The 20,461-nt window shown below is 37.3% G+C and overlaps 1 protein-coding gene and 1 long non-coding RNA gene across 8 annotated transcripts in view; one reads left to right on the forward strand and one right to left on the reverse strand.

Moving 5' to 3' along the window:
* Positions 1 to 1,327: 1,327 nt before the first annotated feature.
* The window catches only part of LOC116445580, an 87,714-nt gene continuing 68,580 nt past the window's right edge, over positions 1,328 to 20,461 (reverse strand). Inside the window, exon 3 of the long non-coding RNA XR_004240819.1 lies at positions 1,328 to 2,329. This is a non-coding gene — a long non-coding RNA (uncharacterized LOC116445580). The remainder of the gene's footprint in view (positions 2,330 to 20,461) is intronic.
* Positions 12,779 to 20,461, forward strand: part of C6H15orf41 (chromosome 6 C15orf41 homolog) — a 135,206-nt gene continuing 127,523 nt past the window's right edge. For 4 of the 7 annotated variants that reach the window (XM_032112315.1, XM_032112312.1, XM_032112313.1 and 1 more), the window contains exon 1: positions 12,781 to 13,073. In XM_032112315.1, the coding sequence (XP_031968206.1) occupies positions 12,973 to 13,073 (101 nt within the window). In that variant the 5' untranslated portion in view covers positions 12,781 to 12,972. Of the gene's footprint in view, positions 13,074 to 20,461 lie in introns of all 7 variants that reach the window. The other 3 variants (XM_032112318.1, XM_032112316.1, XM_032112317.1) reach the window with 2 other exon arrangements.

Here is a 20,461-nt window from a genome sequence, read left to right on the forward strand (position 1 = left end):
ACCAAGTCCAACAGGCTGATAGAATAAAGTCAAAACCCCCACACTTAATCATACAGAACAATGGCATGAGTCTCATTTTTTCAGTTCATATTAATTCCACAATGAAGTCACAAAAATGAAGAGCTAACTAGCTGTTACTGGATGAATCATTACTGAAATATACTAAAATACACAATTACCCATTTTAGCTTTGATTAAACCAAAAGGCTTTAAGGAAAAAAGAAGTACACAGATATTTCTTCCATGGAATATTTTTGTTTCTGCTGATGCATGGCCAAAAAGTGTGACAACAGTAAAAAATAATATATTTTCTCCCTATTTTCCACTAGAGCTGGAAAAGTTCATTGCCATTCCCAAGCTGTCTCACTATTTAACAGTTTTGTAGCTTTGTACCAATTTCAAGCAAGTTGAAAGTTTAACTCTTTGAATTTTATATGACACTAAAATGTAATTAATAAGAATTTGGTTTTGAGTCAACACAGTAACACAGTCTCTAAAAGAAAGCTGCATTGTCCTGGAAATAGCCCTCCACACTACTGATTTGTAAATCCTCTATTAAATGAAGTATAATATGCTGCTTGTCCTTAATGGACTAGAAAATACCTTAATACTATATACATTTCACTGTGCTGAATTTGTAAAATACAGTGTTACTGTACTTAGTAATGGTGAATACTTTTATAAGCGGCATGCAAATACATTACTTTGAAGCTGGTTTACAGTACTGTTATCTTTTAAAATATGACTTGGCTGCAAAGCCATTAATCCAAACCAGACTGCAGCATACCTGTGATGTCCAACAAGCACTAACTGGTAACATTTCCCAATTATAAACTTTATTCTTATGAATGCAGCAAATGAAGACGTGGAAGTGGATGAGATCTCATTTTGGATAAGACTCTAGTCCTTGTTAAAATGTTATTACTGCAGAGCTGGTTATACATCATCATTGATATAACAATAACAGATGTCTTACTTGTGCATTCCATTTCTGCCTGCCTTTCAGCTATGATTTTACAACTTGTAAAGGATTAGAAAAAATTGCCAAAGGATTTACAAGAGACTTCTGCAGTATTATTTAGAAGACAAGTGTCATATTGTTTTTACAAACTCGTCAACTAACATAACTCTCATTTGAAGGACTATATTATGTTTTACTTTCCTAGTCTGTGAAATTATTGATTAGGGGCTAAGTTTATCAGTAAAGATTACTACATATGGTAACGGTGACAGTTAAAAGCTAGTGCTAACCATGAGGATACTGCCTAAGAACACTCACACTTGCAAAGAAGTGCATATAAGGAATAGTATTATATTCTCCCAAGGTTTTAATGAATTATGGTTTGATTAGTGATACTATAAATAGTTTAAAATAGTAGGGGGACTGATTTGAAGCAGTTCCCTTTTCATTGTTCTTTCTTTCACTTAAATAAACAGAAAGATTATGATTAATATTTAAAACTTCCTTAACCAAGAAAGTGTTACTGGTGTTTCACTGTCAAGAATAATGACTAGAATGGGAGTAAACAGCTGACCAAAAATATGTAAAAATTTGGATTTGCATATTATTGGTTTAAAAATGTGGTTTATTTTCTCCAGTGTGCTAGTATCCTTCCCATCCTATTTTTTTTTATTTATTTTTGAAAGAAAAGCTTCGTTAAGACTAGCCTGTAAAGTGAGTCTTTAGACTACTGTATATTGAAACTGTGGAAGAAAAAGAACTTATTTTTGTGTATTTTATTTTCCCCATAAAAACTTAACCTAAATTTTGACATGGAGGTTAATGTCACAATTCAGGGAAGGGTTAGCTCTTTAAGGGTATACTTAGAAAAGCCTTGTGCCATGTAAAAGACACATTATGCACACCTGTAAAGTAATAGAATAAATATTCCAATTAATTGTCAGCCTGCATTGTAGCTAGAAAATAGGGAACAGTTCTCCAGTTCCTCAAAGGAGCACTCTGAAATAGCTAACAAAAATGCTGAAGCCCTAGCATTTAACATTGAACCATGAATATTACAAATAACCATTCCAGAAATTTTAATTTTTGCCACGAATACTTACTATTATCTTCACTGGAAACTTTCCTCATCTGATGACTGCATAAGCAAATTCTTAATCTATTTACATTTTCAGTTTCAGTTTACAAAATCAAATTTCATGCAAAATCTTTGAGATGCTGTTCTTCAATTACTTTTTACCAAAGCTATATAAACTCCATTCCCATTCAGTAACTCACATTTATGGCAATGCAGATGGGTACAGAAATCACACATTCACATCTAAGGTAGTCAAGGGAAGCCACATAACAAAGCTTGCTGGAGAAACCCTGCAAAGTAAAATAGAACACTGATAAGTCTACCACAACACTGGCACAGCAATCTGCTTTCTGGACCCAAGCTAGACTCACCTTGACCAGTTCAACGCACAGAAAGAGCAGCTCACATCCATTTGTATCACTCTGTATAGATAAGAAAGTTCAATTCACCTAATTACACAGTTTTCCTAAAATTCTAAATTTTTTCCCTAAAAATTACTTAATTAGTTTAAAAATTCCTAGTAATGCAAATTCTGAATTTCACTTAGATGTGGTAAATCAAAGATGCATAAAAATTTAATTCGTTTCCATCTTTAGAAATTAGGCCTAGGTGGTACACCAAAAGTCATCACCAGAAGAAAAATCAGTTCAAAGATAAGGGGTGTCATGTATAGATAGTATGTAATATTTTTACTAGAAAGGCAAGCATTCTCTCCACTGACAGTATATAAGTCTTTCTCTGACACCTCTAATAACTGGGAAAAAAGGACGAAAAGACTAGTTTTGGGAGTCATCAGTTGCAACTATATGATGACTATATAGAGCACTACTCACGACTCAGATCAAAACTTCAGTTGTTTAAAGGCTGAAAAAGACTTTATGAGGCTATATATCAAATACTGAAGACTTTCTTCTCTTCCACTATTATTTATTTACTTTCTGCAGGCAGTGTGCAAATCCCTGCTTTAAGTAAATTGGTGTTTACACAAAACCTAGTTTCAAGGGAGAAAGAAATTCATCCTTCCAACTGGTGCAAAGAGTCCAGAAGATACAGCAAAGATTTCTATTTCACCACTGTATTTCTGTAGAAGTTTCCAGTGCAGAGAAAATGTTAAGGTCAGCTGAGATTCCCCTACTACAGTACTGCCTACTACTAGAAACAGTACTCCAGATGCAGCCTCACCAGCGCTGCTGAGTTGAGAGAAGTCACCAACCTGCTGACAATGCTCCTCCAAATGCAGCCCAAGATACTATTAGCCATTTTTGCCATGAGGGTGCATTGCCAGCTCACAGTCAGCTTGCCATCCACCAGGACCCTAACATTCTTCTCAGCAAAGCTGCTTTCAAGACTGTACATAGATTTAGCCTGGTTACAAAAGAAAATGCTTAAAGAAGGCCTTTGAAGAACATCAGCAACACACCTAGTGTTTAGAACTTTAATGAACTTCATCTGTTTAGCATCTCAAAGAACAGTATAAGAGGTGATCTGAGCAGCAACACTGGCTTTATATTGATATATTTACCATATAACCTACTAAAATCACGAAAACAAGATACAGCAAAACTAAGTGATAAAAATATAGCTATACAAGTTCAAATCAGGCTACTTAAAATTGACAGTAAAAGTAATTAACCACAAAGAATTTAGTAAGAGTCTGTATTTCTGGATAATTTTTAATTATGATCTAAGTATATTTTTGGGTACCATTTTGTCTAAAATGATGCCCGCTAATTCAGATGCTGAATTATAAGCAGCAATTGAAATACCTAAAATATATATTAAGCAAGAAATCAGACTAAATGGTCATGGTGACTTTCCTTCCAGCCTTGAATCAGAAAGAACATTTAAATGTGTTACCAAATTAGATTAGATTTTAAACTCATTTTGAATGCAACTGCTTAAAGAGAAAAGCAGGAGTTAGGCTTTACATACATAACACAAATACTATCAAATATATTGTTTACAATACTAGAACACTAAATATGGAATAGTAAACTCATTTTCAAAAATACCTTTTTTTCTTAAATGGCATGATCTAGTAAACTCTTTTATTGCTTTGAGCAGTCTCATCAACTTGTTTTGAAAGACAGCCATGCAACATGGCAGTAGTCTACATTTTAACTTACCCTTAGGGACTACTTAACCTCTTGTTTTACTTTTTCCAGAACAAAGCAACGGTAAGGATAACCAAGAGATGATATATATGTCATAACTATGTAAAGGTCAACAAGGTTTAAACACATTGGGTTCTACTCATAAATATTTGACTAATAGGAGTGTATTTTTCATCTTAAACCCTAAGATTGGCATCTCAGTATGCAGCAAATTATTCTGACTGAACATGTACAATACATGGTTCCCAAGTTGAATTTCTCCAGATATGTGCCTGAATGCCAATGTCAAAAATCAAGGACTGGCAATAATTCTTCTCTTACCATTCCTTACATTATAAAGATAATTGACTACATCAGTGTGAGTCATATAATGTGCCTGATTCTGATTGTGCTTACATCAGCATTAAATGATTTTGGACTCACATTAGAGTACTTCAGAGACTGGTTCTATACAAATCATTACTAACCAAGTATAAGTAAGCTTCATTAAGTTTATAGATCAGAAAGAGCACACCAGTTTTATTACAGGGGAACAGGTGACCTCATTCAGGATTGCCTAAGTTTAGGCAACCTACATTGCCTCTTCACATGCCCTTGAAGCAACTGGTTTTAGTGCTACTGTACACATTTGCATACTTGAAGCACACTCAAAAGCTTTCCTCCCTGGCAAAATCAAAACAAAAACAAATCAATCAAAAACAAAACAAAACCAAAACAAAAACAAAGGAAAAAGAAAGGAAAACAACCAAAAAAAAGAAAAAAAAGCACCAGTAATCTAGAAAAATCTTTTTATGTTTATAATTGAAAAAAAAAATTGCTTTAATGTGCCAAAGAATTAATGACTACTACTTATTACTCTATGGAATCATATACTTTTATATTTCAATTATTTAATGTCTTATATAATGCATCTGTATCATCATCTCTCTTAATTCTTGAACTGAAAAACACCAGATCTGAACAAATAGCCATGCAATTTCGAAGAGAAAGTCATCATATAAATCATTAATATTTTCCTTCCTAAAAAAGAAGAGGTGAGGGGGAACCTAGACAACAATTTCATACATTTACATGTTTTCCAGGCTGTAGGATTAAGCAGGTTTTTCCCCCCAAATTGGTATGGCTTGAGTTAGATTTAAAATCTGTTCCCAGAGGAGGCAGATAAATGGATTAAAGTGGAACATAAATTCCCTGTGTCACCCAGTCCCTTAAACCTTGATGTCAGTAACATGCCTAATAATTCCATTATTATAAATGTCAAATATGTTTTACATGTGTTAGAAAGAATAAATGGGTAACAGAAGAAATGGAACACTCAAGAAACTGTAATGGTATTATAACGTTTCATGAAAAAATATCTAATATCTATATTACAGTGTTCACCCACTAGTATTTTGGAATCTTATTTTCTTGTATTTTGCACACTGAATCCCCTACCACAAGAGACAGACCAGTGTATTCACTGTGCTACACATAGTTTGTTTTCCCTTTATGGTGCTACTTCTATAGGCTAGCATAACAGACTGAAGAGTGAGCAAAGGCAGAATAAAAACTAACAGTGTGATTTTTTTTTTTTTAGTAGTTAATTTGAAAAACAGCACATAGGAATCTTGCTTAGAAAATATGAGAATTTTTATTCTACTCAGCAAAATGAAATGCCTCAGCTGAAGCAGTGTTTGCACTGGATTGTAAGAAAGATGTTGCAATGTATAGAGAGCAAAAAAATGACAACCCTTTCAGAAAAATGACTTACAAGAAAGGACTGAAAGAACTGGGCTTGCATACACTTCCAAAGAAAATGGGAGAAGTGGATCAGCAGTACAATAATCCTGAAACAAGTAAAAAAGCCAGTGATTTATCATTTTCCTATTTCCTCAGAGTACACAGAGAAAAATGCTTTCCTTTGCAATCCATAGGCTTGGAATTAAATATTAGAAAGAAGCTTTTCAAGTTCAAGTGGAATAAAATACTGGAACATATTACCAGTGGAGACTACAAAAACCTCATTAGGGAAATCTACAATAACAAATTAGAAATATTTTGGTATGATACAGTGCAGTTATATTTGATATTATCACATACCTGATCAGGTTGACTACGTGATCTCAAAGTTAGCTGCATTCTACTTTTTTCTGATTCTGCGATAATGCATGCAAAGAATATTCCAATTCTATAACAGTGAAAATATTTGATATGTAATGAGGGGTATGAATTCTTGAATACATAATAAAGCACTGCGCATTTTAGAAGAAAAACAGTTAAAGAAACTTCAGATATTTAATATCATTCCATAAGTATAAGGTGACAATAGAGATTTCACTACTAGGGGGAAAGAAAAAAATCACCCTTAATCTACTTCTGTGTCCATCCTCAAAGCTTATCTGATCTAAAATAATCCAAAGTTCCCTAAAAATTGTTATATGCCTAAAAGTTCCAGATTACATATAATAAGGTCCTAATTTTCAGGTTGGCTAATCATACACGGCTGCTACTGAAGTCAGAACAGTATTGGCCACTCACTGCAAGCTATACCTTTCCTGTTTTATTTTCTTTGTGTGGGTGTAAAAAGACGGAGGCAGAAAAAAGACCCAAACTAACACAACAGCACACAATTCTACAATTTAAGTTTATGTTACCAGTTGTTAGGCACTGGATAAATCAACAGGTCATAGAGTTTACAGGAATCTGCTCCCTCTTTCACAATTTATTCTTAGGCAGAATTTGTTCCTCTTTCAGAGATTTTGATAGGAAGCAACAAAGCACAATACTAGAGCTAGTTTTAGCCTTGTACTTACCCTTCTATTTGAAATTCTTCTGGCTGTAAGAAGAGATACTGACAAGCTACTAGTTACTCTGAGGTACTATGTTTCTGACAAGTTCATAAAAATAACTGAGGTAATTCAGCAGAGCATTGCTGTCTCATAACAATGCTTCAGAAATATACTGCAAAATTTAAAAATTTTGCTAATTAGAAAAAAACCATAACGCAATGTATTAGTAAGTATACTTGTTATTTCACTAGTTGTATTAATAAGTGTGTTAATTTTACTTATACATTGTAACATCACTGTTATTATGTCAAAAACTGTGAAACTTGTACATTATACCAAGCATTCTGATGTACAACCTCATTTCAGTCCTATTCTTTATCTGTATTACACAACAGTTCCAAATTCCTAATTTTTCCCTCCTTTGCCTCACTTACATAGAAAATAGTGCACCTCTTCTGCACTTATTTTTAACTCTTAAATTCAAAATTTGGCCTCACTGATTCTTTACTGCCAACTGTCCATGTCAGACATACTAAGCACTACCACAGCATCTTATTGAATAAGCACAAGCAAGAAAATATATACTAGTATATGTATTTTCAAAATATATTCTCCTCTGTCATGTGTACTTTTGTATACTTCTGTGCATGCGTGCATATATTTTTTTATTTGTATATATGTGTAGGAGAGAAATCAAATTTGAAAGATTTAGCCCAAAGCTGTTCACTGATTTGGGCTCTCCAGTAGAATACACCCAGCACCTGATTTTTCAGAGTACTGTGCCCAGTACTCTGTATGTTCAAGGTTCAAGTTTCATTAAATTCAGTTCCATTGATAGTACTTAGCATTTAGTACAATGACGCTGTCAAATGTAAACTCTTAGCAGAACATATGCAGGATAATCATATTGCTTAATGACTGGCACCTAATTTAGAGGTCTAATTTGTGAGGTTAATCCCTCAAGGATCTGCTACCATGAACAGACAGAGGTAGCCTTGCATTCCTATTTCCTGACATGTGTTGGCATTTACATTTTCAAGGCTGTTCAGTGAGTTGAATTCACAGTTGATTTAGATGAAAAATAATAGTATTAGGTGGGTTTTTTGCATGTTATGTTTTCAGCTGGATCAGCTAATCTGTCTGACCATGTATGCACACAATCAGCAGTAGCAGTACTACAAGCGCACAGGTATTACTCTGAAACTGGCCAGAGCAGATTGGGATGATCTCTTTAGCCAACAGCTTATGGCACCAATATAATTGAATTAGATGGCTGGCACGGAATAACATGTATATTGTGTTAAAAAAAATAAACAAAACAAACACATGGAAAGAAAATTCCATCAAATGACTTCTAAGCATACATAAAAGTCCATAGAGGCAAGGATAGAATCCATATTCATTGAGCAGTCCAATTCTCTTTACACTTAAATTTTCTTTCTACAGTTCCTGCTTCATTCAAGTGGTACTTATTGCAAATTCTGCAACAAATACGACAGAAGCCTTTCAGAAAAGAATCTAATTCATCACATGACTACAGTTTTCTTTTCCATACAGTGAATGTAGCTGAAATCCCTTGGGAAAAAAGCGGTATACATTAGTTAATGCAGTGTTTTAATAATATCAACAAAGAGGGAAAATTAACTTTAAAGAATTGAATTTGAAAACAGAAAGGTATTTTTATATAGGTTTCTGTATCTGACTACTGAGAGCTTAAAAAGGCAAATCCAAGCTCCAGAAATTTCATAATGTGAAACTACAGTAAAGTCAAGTGTTAGGGTAAGAACATTTTGGGCATGTTGCCATCTCAGTTACAGAAATTGATTTTTAAATAACTCATAATTTTCAACAATCTTTTACATCTTGTTACAGAAAATACATAAACATGCAGCTAAGAACCATAGAAGTGGCCTAAGTCCATTAAAATTGATAGACTTGCTATTGACCATAGATCAGTCCCCATGAATATAAAGCAATGTTCTCAATATACTGTAGCAATGCACTCTTTTATTTTCCCTTTTTTTTTTTTAAGTACTTCAACAAGCAAATAAGTATTTTATAGAAACATATATCTGGTATAATAATAGTACAGAAAAATAGATTAATTTTCTTCAACGACTTCTGTAATTATGAGGAATAAATCTGTAGACATAGAAGGAAAACAATGCCTTTTAAAATTGGTATTCTGCTATGTATAATCATTCTATTGCTGCCATGTTCCTCACATTGTTATGGTATCAAGCAATCCCATGTACACTTCTAGGGGAAAAAAACTTAGGGTGACTTACCATCTTGTGAAATGGCAAAACAGTTAATGTTTAACAGCCATGCATAGATCAACAGTTCCTTTTTTGTTTAATACATACTGAAGATATCATGGTTTGTTTCACAATACAAGCAGTTTCAGAAAGCACATTAAAACCTATGGATAAATTAGAACATAAATTGACGGTTCTCCTTTTTTATGAGGTAACAACTGTATCCTGTGGAGGTGTTTATTAGACCAAGTTAAGTGGAAGCATGATCAAGTTTTTCTTCCAATGAAAAAATTTCAAAGAAGAACTGAATTCCACAACAAAAAAAATCACATGAAATAGAAGAAACAACTGAAAGACACTTCTAGAAGTATGTGTACCAAACTGAATGAAGAGGGATTAAAAGCATTAGAGAATTGTAACTAGCACCCCAACCAGTGGGAAAGGAGACTCTAGTTTTAGCATAGCTCCCAACATTAGGATCTACAATCAATAGATTGGAAAATATATATGAGTGCTAGCAGTCTTTTCATTAATTTTGTTACAGAAAGCAACATGGACCAGAGATTTTGTCTATGAAGAAAAGGGGTGATAAAGTAAAAAGACAGCTGCATGTAAGGGCATAAAAATCAAATCAAAATTTACACTTTGTGCATGAATTGACTCCTCATTAATATCATACGTTAGTTACCTGTTCTCAAAACATAGGTCTTTTTAAGCTCTGTGGAGAATAATGAATGGTATTTTAACCCCGAACTTACCTGTAAATCACACTATGCAATTGTCTTCTTAAATAGGAGACACATACTAATATCACACACTACCAGCTAAAACAAAACAAAAAACAATGGAACAAAGGTCCATTACTTACTGCCCTATACCAACTGTACCCAACACAACCTACAAGGAAGGACAGTCATTACTGGAAGTCCTCTGCCAGGTGTTTTGCTCTGTCTCCCTGTCCTTATTTCCCCCCAAAGATTACACATCCTCTTCATTTTTTCCCCTCATTTGTCAATCCCAATTGTTTGTTTTTCCCATCATTTTTTTTCTCTTTACTTTCTCTCGGAAGGAAACTTTGTTTATATACTAGACAGATAGGAAACCAACCTCAAGGCAAAAGTCAAGAGCAGCTGCCTCATGCAGATACCAAGGAAATATCTAAGAACAAAGCGAGCACATAGTAACTACTTGAGAACATTCCTCCAGCATCCAATCATTTGCAGCTCTCAATCTCCTTGAGCCAAATGTAAAATTAAGGTTTTCACACCTTTTATTTTTCTTACATATTTCATCCAGTTGCATATTGGATTTATGCAAACTTCCACCATCTACAGCACCTTACAATATGGATGTCCACAACTTTAATTACAGATGGTCTGATGCTTGCTTGATATAGTAAAACTGCAAAGGCAGTTAGATAGATGGAAAAAAGTATTTAAGAGACTCTTCTTGCTAGGAACTGCTCTTTTTATTTTCCCCCTCACTGGATTTTTGAATGTTTCATTCGAAAAGTTCTGTATTAACTAATTTAGGCAAAGAGTGGCTTACACTTTGCACATAGAATTTCTCCTCCATGTTTTGCACTGCACCACGCAAAATGGTGCCCTGCATCAGTTCACATCTGAGGCTGTTACCTCCCCATGACAGCATGGTATTAGCTCCTCTTGGTTTCAGTGAACCTTCATGTTAGAAAGTAATTTGCTTTTTTAAAAAATTATTTTGAAATCTACAAAACCTTGATCCAGTAGGAGAGACTACAAAATATATCCAATGTGTACCTAATACATACATCAGATGTTTGTAGTTTGGTCCATAGACTGATAACTTCATATTGCAGTCCTAACCCATTGTTTTGTGCATTGTAGACTGAAGCGTCATTTGATTTATTAAGAAAAAATCAAGAACATATACTAGTGAACAGGCAAAATGAACAGAGATAGAAGCTATAGATAGCAGCATTAACGTTTTAAAAACACCTTCACTGGAAATTATCCCACAACAAAGACAGAAAAACGTTGTTTGCTTGTTTGTTTTTTAAAGAAGCACAATTGATTGTTTCTAAAGAAGCAGTAGTAATGGTAGTGAAACAGTATTTAATTATTTTCCTAATTCCTAAAGAAAAAGCCATAGTTATCATCTTTGGGAAGATAGAGGAAAACTACCTTTTTTAAATTTCAAGAAAATGATATACTTATTGGCCTTTAAAGTGGATATCACATTGAAAGGAACACCCTCTTCCCTTCCAAACATACATATCTCCTACTACACTCTTTGATAGAGCTAAAGAAAATAAACTATCTTTATATTAAATAATACTCCTGGTTAACAGAATGCTCTTTTTTCAATTTCACATAGTATTTTTTGATCTCAGAGTGAGGAATAGAATCTGTAATTTGGATTAGGTTCACTGCATTTTCTTTTACTGGTGGGCAAGTAATGAGTTTCAAACACATTTATGTCATAGTTTCAGAAACAGCTGTTCCTAGGAAGGCTTCTGGTTCCAAACAAAACTCACTAAAGTTCATGGAAGATCAAGTGATAGAGGGCTCTTTAAGCGTTCTCAATCAGAAACCAGTTTCATAAATATTACTAAATGACTGACCCTGCTGGCATACCCACGCTACTTGCTCTTCATTGAAGTTCTAGATTTTGTGCTCTTGCAATAAACTTTTTTAAGTTCCTAGCTAAGATGCTGAAAAAACCTCAAAATGTGATCCTAAAGCTTTCAAGAGAGGAAGCAAAGGAACAGAACCTAAAATCTATAAAAATAAGAAATTCAGTTCTTAATTCACAGTTTTAAGTGCCTGAAACCTCAAGATTAGGACACCAGAATCCTGTATGTAGTTCATTAATGAAAATAAATCAAAACCAAAGGGAGTACTTATATTTCTTGATCACCTGCATGGCCAATTCTCTTCGTAACCACTAGTCTTTATATGTTGTTTATAGGAGAGCATACTTCCCTTTGAAGTTATAGTAGTTATTAAAAACACCCAGCACAGAAACTAAGGCTTGCTGATACTTACTGATATTTAAACGATATTTAATAATACTGCTTGCCTAAGTTTGAGTCTTAACCAACTCTGAAGAAAATCCAAGCACGAACTTGGATGGTTTTCTAAAATTTAGAAGGAGCCTTTACCCTGTGCATGCGCAAGGCTGCAGGCCCTGTCCGCATCTGCAGCTCTGCTGCTACAGCTTTTACTTTCCCTTTAAACAACAAGAAACAGTAATTTCAGCGTTGACTTGTGAAAAGAGCCTTGAAAATGACACTTTTACGCCGTTATGCAGCAGGGCTCGGACCCCGCGCCCCAGCGCTGGCAAGACCCAGCACCTCGGTCTCCTCTGCCCGCTGCGGCTGGGGCCAGCTCCTTCCGCCCTCGCAGGCGCCAGGCGGCTCTTAGAAGCCATTTGCGGGGCACCAAACAGAGCACATCCTCAAACGTGAGGCTGCCAGCACCCAGCTCGGCCAGAAACGCCCGGGGGGCACGGCGGCCCAGCCGGCCAGGAGCCGCGTCCTCCCGCCCGCCGGAGCGGCTGCGCAAAGCCGGGCGGCGCGGGATGGCCGCTCGCACCGCCCCCCTCGCACCGCCCCGGACGGGACGCGGGGCGGAGCTGCGGGAAGCGGCAGCCGCGGCGGCTCGTGGCTGCCTCGGTGCTGGGCTGGTAGCAAAGGGGGCCCCGGGGGTACCGCGATTCCCCGCCCCGCCATCACTGGCCTCTGCCTCTCGCCGCCCAGCGCGGCCCGCGCCCCTCCCGCCGCCTCCGCGCAGCCTCGGCGGTGCGAGGCATGAAGCTGAGCAAAGCCCAGTACGATGAGATAGCCCAGTTCCTGGGGCACGTGCAGCCCACCCGGCAGAGCCTGAGGAAGCTGAAGGAGAAGTTTCCTAGGTAAGTGCTTCCCGCCCTCCGGCGCGGGGCCCCGGCGGCTCGGCCCCCGGCGGCGGCCTGCGCGCTCGCTGCGGACGGGCGTGGGGCCGCGGGGGCCGCTCCGCCAGCTCCACCCCGCGCCCCAGTTCAGGCCCCACACGGTACAAAATCACCAGCACACGCACACTGTAGTCGACGGCAAGCGACAGCTCGCTGAAGCTGCCGCTGGGAGCAGGGTACTGCTCCACCCTCCGTGACCTGAGGAGTTGGCACAAAATAAAGAATGCTTCTCCCCGCGCCCCCGACAAACGTCCAAGTGAAAGTTCTCGGGGCCCTTCTTGAGCCTCTTATACACCAAGTAGGTCTTCTGATGTGAATGAAACCTTACGGCTCAGGCCGAACGTCTGTGGCTGAGGCCAAGTGTGGAATCCATCCTGCAATACCATGGCCCTTGTTGCTTCGGGAGAAGGGACTTTATGGATCCATAATTCTCTGCTTGCTGCTGCATTCCAGTTGGAACTGGAAAAGGGATCATCTTTTTACCTATGGCCATTCAGTGCTCCCTTGCTTGAGCTGTGTTCAGAATTCTCAAAGACATTTGCAAATGACCATGGGCTAGGATGGAAAGGTATGCATGACAGGATGTGCTTCATGCACCAGTCTTCATTGCTAAAATTTACTTACTACCAACTACAACAGAGTTTTAAGGAATGTTGCAAGGTTTTTCACTTTCCAGGTTTGGGGTAAGGATTGCTAGTGCCGAATTGGACAGGAAAGCAAATTGAGTTGTCTGGGGAAAAGAGTGGTGCTGTCTCTAAAATCACCAGAAATAATACAGAAAAATGTAGGGGGTTAGATACTGTATCTACTTTGGTGAGAGAGAGAAATAAGTAAAACAGAAAATCATTCACATGTTTCCTGAATGAGCCTTGCTAGTCTTAACCACAAGTGTGGCGGAAGAAACTGACGCTGTGTGTAACTTACAGTAAGTGGATGAAGAGCCAACATTAACTTAGGCTTTTAAACTGTCCAGTGAAATCCTTTCCTATTCAGGAAAGTGTGAGAGAATTGCCCTGTTATAGAGAAGAAGTGATGATAAAGCATTGTGGTTGGTTCAGGGAGTTCACTGAGTTGCGTTTTGGGAACCCAGCTCAGCTTGCACAGTACTTCTGCAACCTGGGAAACCACTTACTGTGATAATGTGTCTAAGGAGCTTAGACTTGCATTTATCACTTTGGTGCTAATGTAATTAGGAGAGAGGTTTTGTGTGTATTTGTGTGTGCATGCATACATACACATGCACATGTTCTCTTTTTCTACTCTCCTTATGAAGTTGAAAAAAGGTTAAAATTTGGGTTGGTTTTCCAGGTCAGTCACTAATTTTAGGAACCTGCTTCCAGAACAGATCCATAGGCACATGAATGTTTGTGATCAAATTTGTCCAGAAAGGACTGGGCTTTTCTGATATATTTTACTTCCCAGTGCACTCACTTGATGCTGCAAAAGATCTGTTGAGTCTTCTGTTTCAGAACTTGATGACTCCTGAACAACTATGTGCAACTAACAGTGTAGGGTTATTTAGGAGAAGAATTACGTTTTTTTTCTAAAGGAGCTGGCTCAGGTGTGGTGAGCACTGAAAAGCAAAGGTTAGCTGTAGTAGTTGCTTCCACAATTAAATGGCTTAGCATACTCTTATCTTGTTATTCAATTATGATATGAGAATGTCCTGCTCTGAATTTTGCTTGTAGGTCTCTCCTGAATTTTGTTTGCCCATCCTAGGAGAAGGCTATAATCTTCTATATGAGTGATGAATTAATTGATAGGTTTTTAAGAATGCCTGTCTTAAGTATATTTTGAGGAGGTCTGCACTTCTTTCTGGGAATGTGATACTTCTTTGTTGTCTCTTTGTTTATTTCTCATAACAGGTCAGATGCAGAAGATAAATAATACAGTCCAAGGCCACTGCTTTCCTTAGCAGTAAGGAAGGTGTATTGAAGCAGATACATGTTACAATGTGGAAAACAGGCGTTCTCTATAACCCTTATCTTGTAAAAGAGGCCAGCTGCAGAAATTTGTAAACTTGTATGCCGTCTTAAAGGCGAGGCTTTTTCAGTGATGTGTTTGATAACTGTGGAGGAAGCAAGTTTTTCTCATAATCTAGAACTTTCGTCATTCTCTTCTAGGAGAAGAAGGGTCTGATTGGACTTTCTGGCTGTTTTGTTTTTTTTCTTCATGAAAGCCAGAATCAAATGAAGCCCCCCACCCAGCTCAACTTTCTAATTCAGTCTTTTTAAGAAAATATTCCAGAATCTGTCATGATACCTGCAGTGTGATGAAGGTGTCCGTAGTCAGTTTCCTATTATTGTATGGTAACAGTTGCTGATTCAAACTGGAAAGTACTAACATCCATAACAGCTGCTTTCACCTTGCACTTTAAATCTTTTCCCGGGAAGGATTGGTATTCCACTGGTAATGCAATACATAAATTGACAGTTTTCAAATATTTCTGGTTCCTACTGCCTCATAGATCTTGAGAGTCTTTGGATTTCTGCATTAATCTGCTCAGGTTTTTTCTAATACTGTCTTATCTCTTGGTTCCTCCCTCAGCTGTTATATTTCCTGAAGCCTCACATTTTATGCTCCTAATTTGTATTAAATATCTTTCATGCTTTGAGCAAGGGCCTACTCTTGTTCTACAGTTTCTCCCTAAGAATTGGTTGTAATTTCTGTAAACAATTGCCACAGTTTAATGCATGGGTATGCTGGGTGGTAGCTGCCAACCTGACCTGTGAATCTAAATAAATTTTTAACAGGGTAGTTTGTGTTTTACTATTATTGAACTACTTCAGCAGGTGAGATTATTACTTCAAAAGAGTATTGTGGTGTGACTTATTAATGTCAAAAAGTCAAAATTAGACTGCTTCTCATACTGTTTATAAGTATTTTTATACAAGTGTTGGGAATTCTTATATTTTACAACCCTGTAACTTTACATACAACATGGATTTAGTCTATGTTGCTTAAAATCCAGTTATTTTGCAAAAACTTGGGTATCGAATTGCTGTTCTTTGTCTGTTAGTGCTGTGCTTTGTATTTCATGCCTCGCAATTACCAATGTATTATTCATTTCTTTATTCTTAAGGTGTTTGTTACATCCTTAGCAGTTGTCTCCTAACATGTTCCCATTTAATAGCAGGGTATTTGGATGACCTGAGGATTATCAAAATGTGATTTTGAGCACTAAGCACAATAAATCTCTGCCAATATTGGATCGCTGATCCGTAGTTTCTTTGATCTTTTTAATGCATATGCCACTGGACTGATAATGCTCTGTATTCAGTGTTGTACTTTTCTGTTGAAGTGCACTAACTTTTCTGCTTTGCTTCTTACCTGAATTTTTCGTTTTGCTAATAATTTGTGGTTTTCTTTGTTACTTCTGTAGTATATTCTTCAGCTTTCCCTTCAACTATGGACTCATGTTCTTCTGAGATACTATTCTTCTCAATGAGAGCTAATGTCTAAATTGAATGAGCCATTGTAGGACTGGTTGTGGAATGTAGGGTATTGCAGGAGATGTTCTGGGAAAGTTAAAACTTTCTTTTCAGTGCATGTTTCTCTCTTCAATGGTAGTTAGAGCTGCGTACTAGTAGAATCTTCTAGATACAAATCACCTTAGCACTACCTATTTATAGTGACAAGATGTAAGTTAGACCTTTAAACTTTTACCTTTTTTCAAAGACTATTTTAACTTGTACTGAAAAGTCCAACTTCTAAGAGTTAAATTCGTACCCAAACTGGTCTTCTAGTACTTCAGTTTAGCTGTTTACTGTTTTAGTTGTTTCAATTTTTCTCCGTATGGCGGAATACATTGTTTCTCTCAGAAACTTTTTCTAAAGCTTCTTATTAGTAGAACATGATTGACTAATGAGTATACCCTTCTCAAATATATACCTTGTACATATTTTCCTGTTCTTTGTATCCAATTCTTATTGAATATTATAGTTGTCTTAACTGTATCTTTGTCTTGGTTTAAGATAACTTAAAGGCGAACACTCTTAAATGAATTCTTCTCCTTTATTTTAACCAATCCCTTTCCACCAATAAGGAGAAACAAAATGTGACTAGATATAAGTGAAAAAATAACAGTTTACTAACAAGTGAAACTGCAAAATGCAAAAAATAACAGTAAATAATCACTAGATACAAAATTGCTAAATCTCACTAACTCCCCCAGAATAAAGTGAGCCCCGAAATGGCGGAAATATTCTTTTCAGATGGCACCCACCACGGGCGACCACTGTAGGGAGAGAAAGGGAAAATGGCATCAGACTCTGCCCCTGAGATGGCATCTTTGCAGGCGATCACACGGTCTGGGAGACGAAGGGAAGAGATGGTGGCAAACCCTCGGGAGGGCAGGAGCTTATGGAGCGGTTCTAGTGGCAGATGAGAAGTGCTGGTGCTTGTGGGGTCAGCACCACTGCCTGCCAGACTGACGATGTTGGTGCTGACGTTCTCCCACTGCGAGTGTGCTGTGGGGGGAGAAACCGGTGTGTCAGCACTGACACGGGGTGACCGGGCCCCAGCGACCGGCTGGCTTTGCAAAATTCACTCCAAAACAGTTTTTGATTGCGAATTGCAGTTTTTAGGAGTGGTTACTATTGGAAGCCCAGGAGAAAACCCCAACCAAAGTAGCCCCTCCAAAGCAGAGCCTCCACTTTCAGCAAATGCTGTCAGCAGAGAGTTCCCTGCTTCCCAGCTCCAATTTAAAAAGGGACTGGTGTAATGCCCCCTCTGCCCTGGGATTCCAGTTCTGGATGTGTTGGGTCTTAAAGAGGCAGTAACAATTTTGGGCATGGATAGATACGAAATAAAATAACATTTTGGGTTACCCATGACAGTCTTCCTCTGGTCTCTATCAAGCTTTCTAAGGATGTAAGCTTTGGTGACCCAATTCGTTATGATGCTGTCTTGGGTTTTTTTCAAATGTGAGGTTTTTTCTGGCTTGGTTCTGAGTGTTTGAATTTCTTACATCAGGTTGTGCTTGAATTGGAGATTCCAGAAACGTTTTTATGGTCCAAGTTGTCTCAGTACCTTGAGCATCAGTGATTCCAAAACCCATGCTTTTCAAGTTCTGAACTGTTGTGAAATGTCTTTCAGTCCATTGAGGAGTGCTATGTTCTTCCAAAGCAGTTTGTGTAGTCTATATTGTTTCTCTTCCTTTTTTCATGCTGTTAAACAAACTAACAAACTTGCTGCCCTAGCTCAACTTTCCTTTAGGTACATTCACTTGTATTCCTTTAAAAGAAGCATTAGTTTCTGAGGCTATTTAAGTGCAAACTGTGTTATAGAGATTTTGAAAGTACTAGGATTTCTAAGTATTAGGACTTTTATCAGCTGCCGTGTGCAGTTCTTCACTTTTGTGCATCTATTTGAAAAAGTACCATCCTGTTTGTGTCCCTTGTGTGAAAACTTCCATGTGATCAGGAGGAGCTTTTTTCACAGCAGAAGGGTAAAGGAACCTGTTAGAGAAGTACTTTTTAAAAATTTTCCTTCCTTTTTTTCCCCAGTAAACAAGAGAAAAATGTGTTGCACAGCTTCATATTGATGTACTTGAGTATGGCTATTTGGTTTTAATGTATGTAACTTCATATTTGATTATTGGAATGCGCACACTCTGTTCCCACAGCATATCAAGGGATGCACATTCTACATTCATGACCTCTGTTCTTCATTACTTAATATCACTTCAGCTTTACACACATTTTCAGTAATTGTGTGGCTCTTTCTCCAAATTACTGATAGCTTTATTAAATGACACCAGGCCAGGGAAGCATCTCAGCAAGATTTTCATTAAAAAAAAAAAAATGTGTCTGCACAGTAATGCGTTATAATGTAAGTTGGAAAAATAATCTGTTTATTATTTTCTCATTTTTATCACTTTCTCTGTGATGATTCATATTGAAACAAAGGTCCTAAAGAAGTTTAAATGTATGGTATCAATGTTATTTCTTTTACCAGCTGCTTAAGACTGAGGAAGCATTTTTTTCTTCCTCTTTTCCAGTGTCATTATTGCCTCTGGTTTTGTTTTTTAGAGTTGGGGATGGATAGACCTCTCATTATCCTCTTGAAGCCAATATTTTTTACAAGGCAATATATTGCTTCTTTGTGAATAATTTTGTTCTGGTTTCGTGCAGTTGCTTAGATTGTCAAGCAGTACTGATGAGCTCATGATGGTTGTGGTGAGAAACAGGAAGGTGGAGCTGCTCTTCTCTTTCATCCCCCTTTTTTATTTTCCCAATTCTGTGTTCTGGTGTCTGGAGCCTGCAGATTAAGTCGAGGTGGAAGCAGAATTCTTCGTGCTCTGCTCTAGTGCTCTTTGGAGCTGCTCTTACCCAGGAAGGCAAACTGGCAGTGAGGCTCACAAGCAGAGGGCAGGTAGTTGCCTCCATGGCTCACAGAGTTCGAGGCTCTGAACTCAGGCACAGGATTATTAGACAGCTCGTATTTATGAGCAGGCAACCTACTGCTGTGTGACACTTCAGTTGCACTCTCTTCTGCCTAGAAAGGTTCTTGTCATAGCAAGCCCAACATTATTCTTGTAACTTCTCCTGCTCTCCCTGCTCTTCTGAATAGTTGATTAACTATTTTGAAAGGCAGAAGAACTAGGCTATTTTTCATTACTCTGCAAACACTGATCTAGCAAGTCTCATTTAGAAAGATGCCTTTGTGTCTATGAGTGCTAGAAAATTCTTTTGAAAAAAAGTTTAAAGTCACATTTTAAACTCCCTTTTTCTATATACTTAGTACTTAACAATGACATAAATTCATGCTCTGCTTATCTAAATTATTTCAATGTGTGGCAAATGCTTTGTACCTGTGTACCATGTTTAAATGTTCTGGAGGATTTAATAAGAGTATCAGTGGAACAGTAGAATTTTAAAAGTTTTATATTTTCTTCTTCCTTTATATTAGATTTCAGAGTAAACAAAGTTTGACACGGAATTTGTTTCCGTCTATGTAAAAAAACCTAATAAAATTTTATATTAGTTATGTACTTGAAGCTGCAGTAAACCTCACAGGTAAACAGATTGATAATGAGAGGTGAGAATGAGGTCTTGGCTCATTAATTGAAAAGAGAATTAGCAATGTAAAAGTTTCAAGAAGTGACCTGCAATAAAATGTAGTATATTTTAAATAACCCTAAAATGAAATAAAAATTAACTGTGCAAAGTAATTATGGGAACAACTGATACTATTCCCTTTGGAAAGATGTTCTTGTTATTCGAACCCTTGGTAGAAAATCTGTATTACAGCTTTGATAGGCTGAACCAGTGGGCGATTTCTTTTTTCACTTCAGTGTCAGTGAACAAGCTTTAAAGAGCGTGTAACCAGTTGTATTTGGTATGACT

The sequence above is a fragment of the Corvus moneduloides genome, chromosome 6 (assembly GCF_009650955.1).
Source record: "Corvus moneduloides isolate bCorMon1 chromosome 6, bCorMon1.pri, whole genome shotgun sequence".
Classification (NCBI taxonomy): Eukaryota; Metazoa; Chordata; class Aves; order Passeriformes; family Corvidae; genus Corvus; species Corvus moneduloides.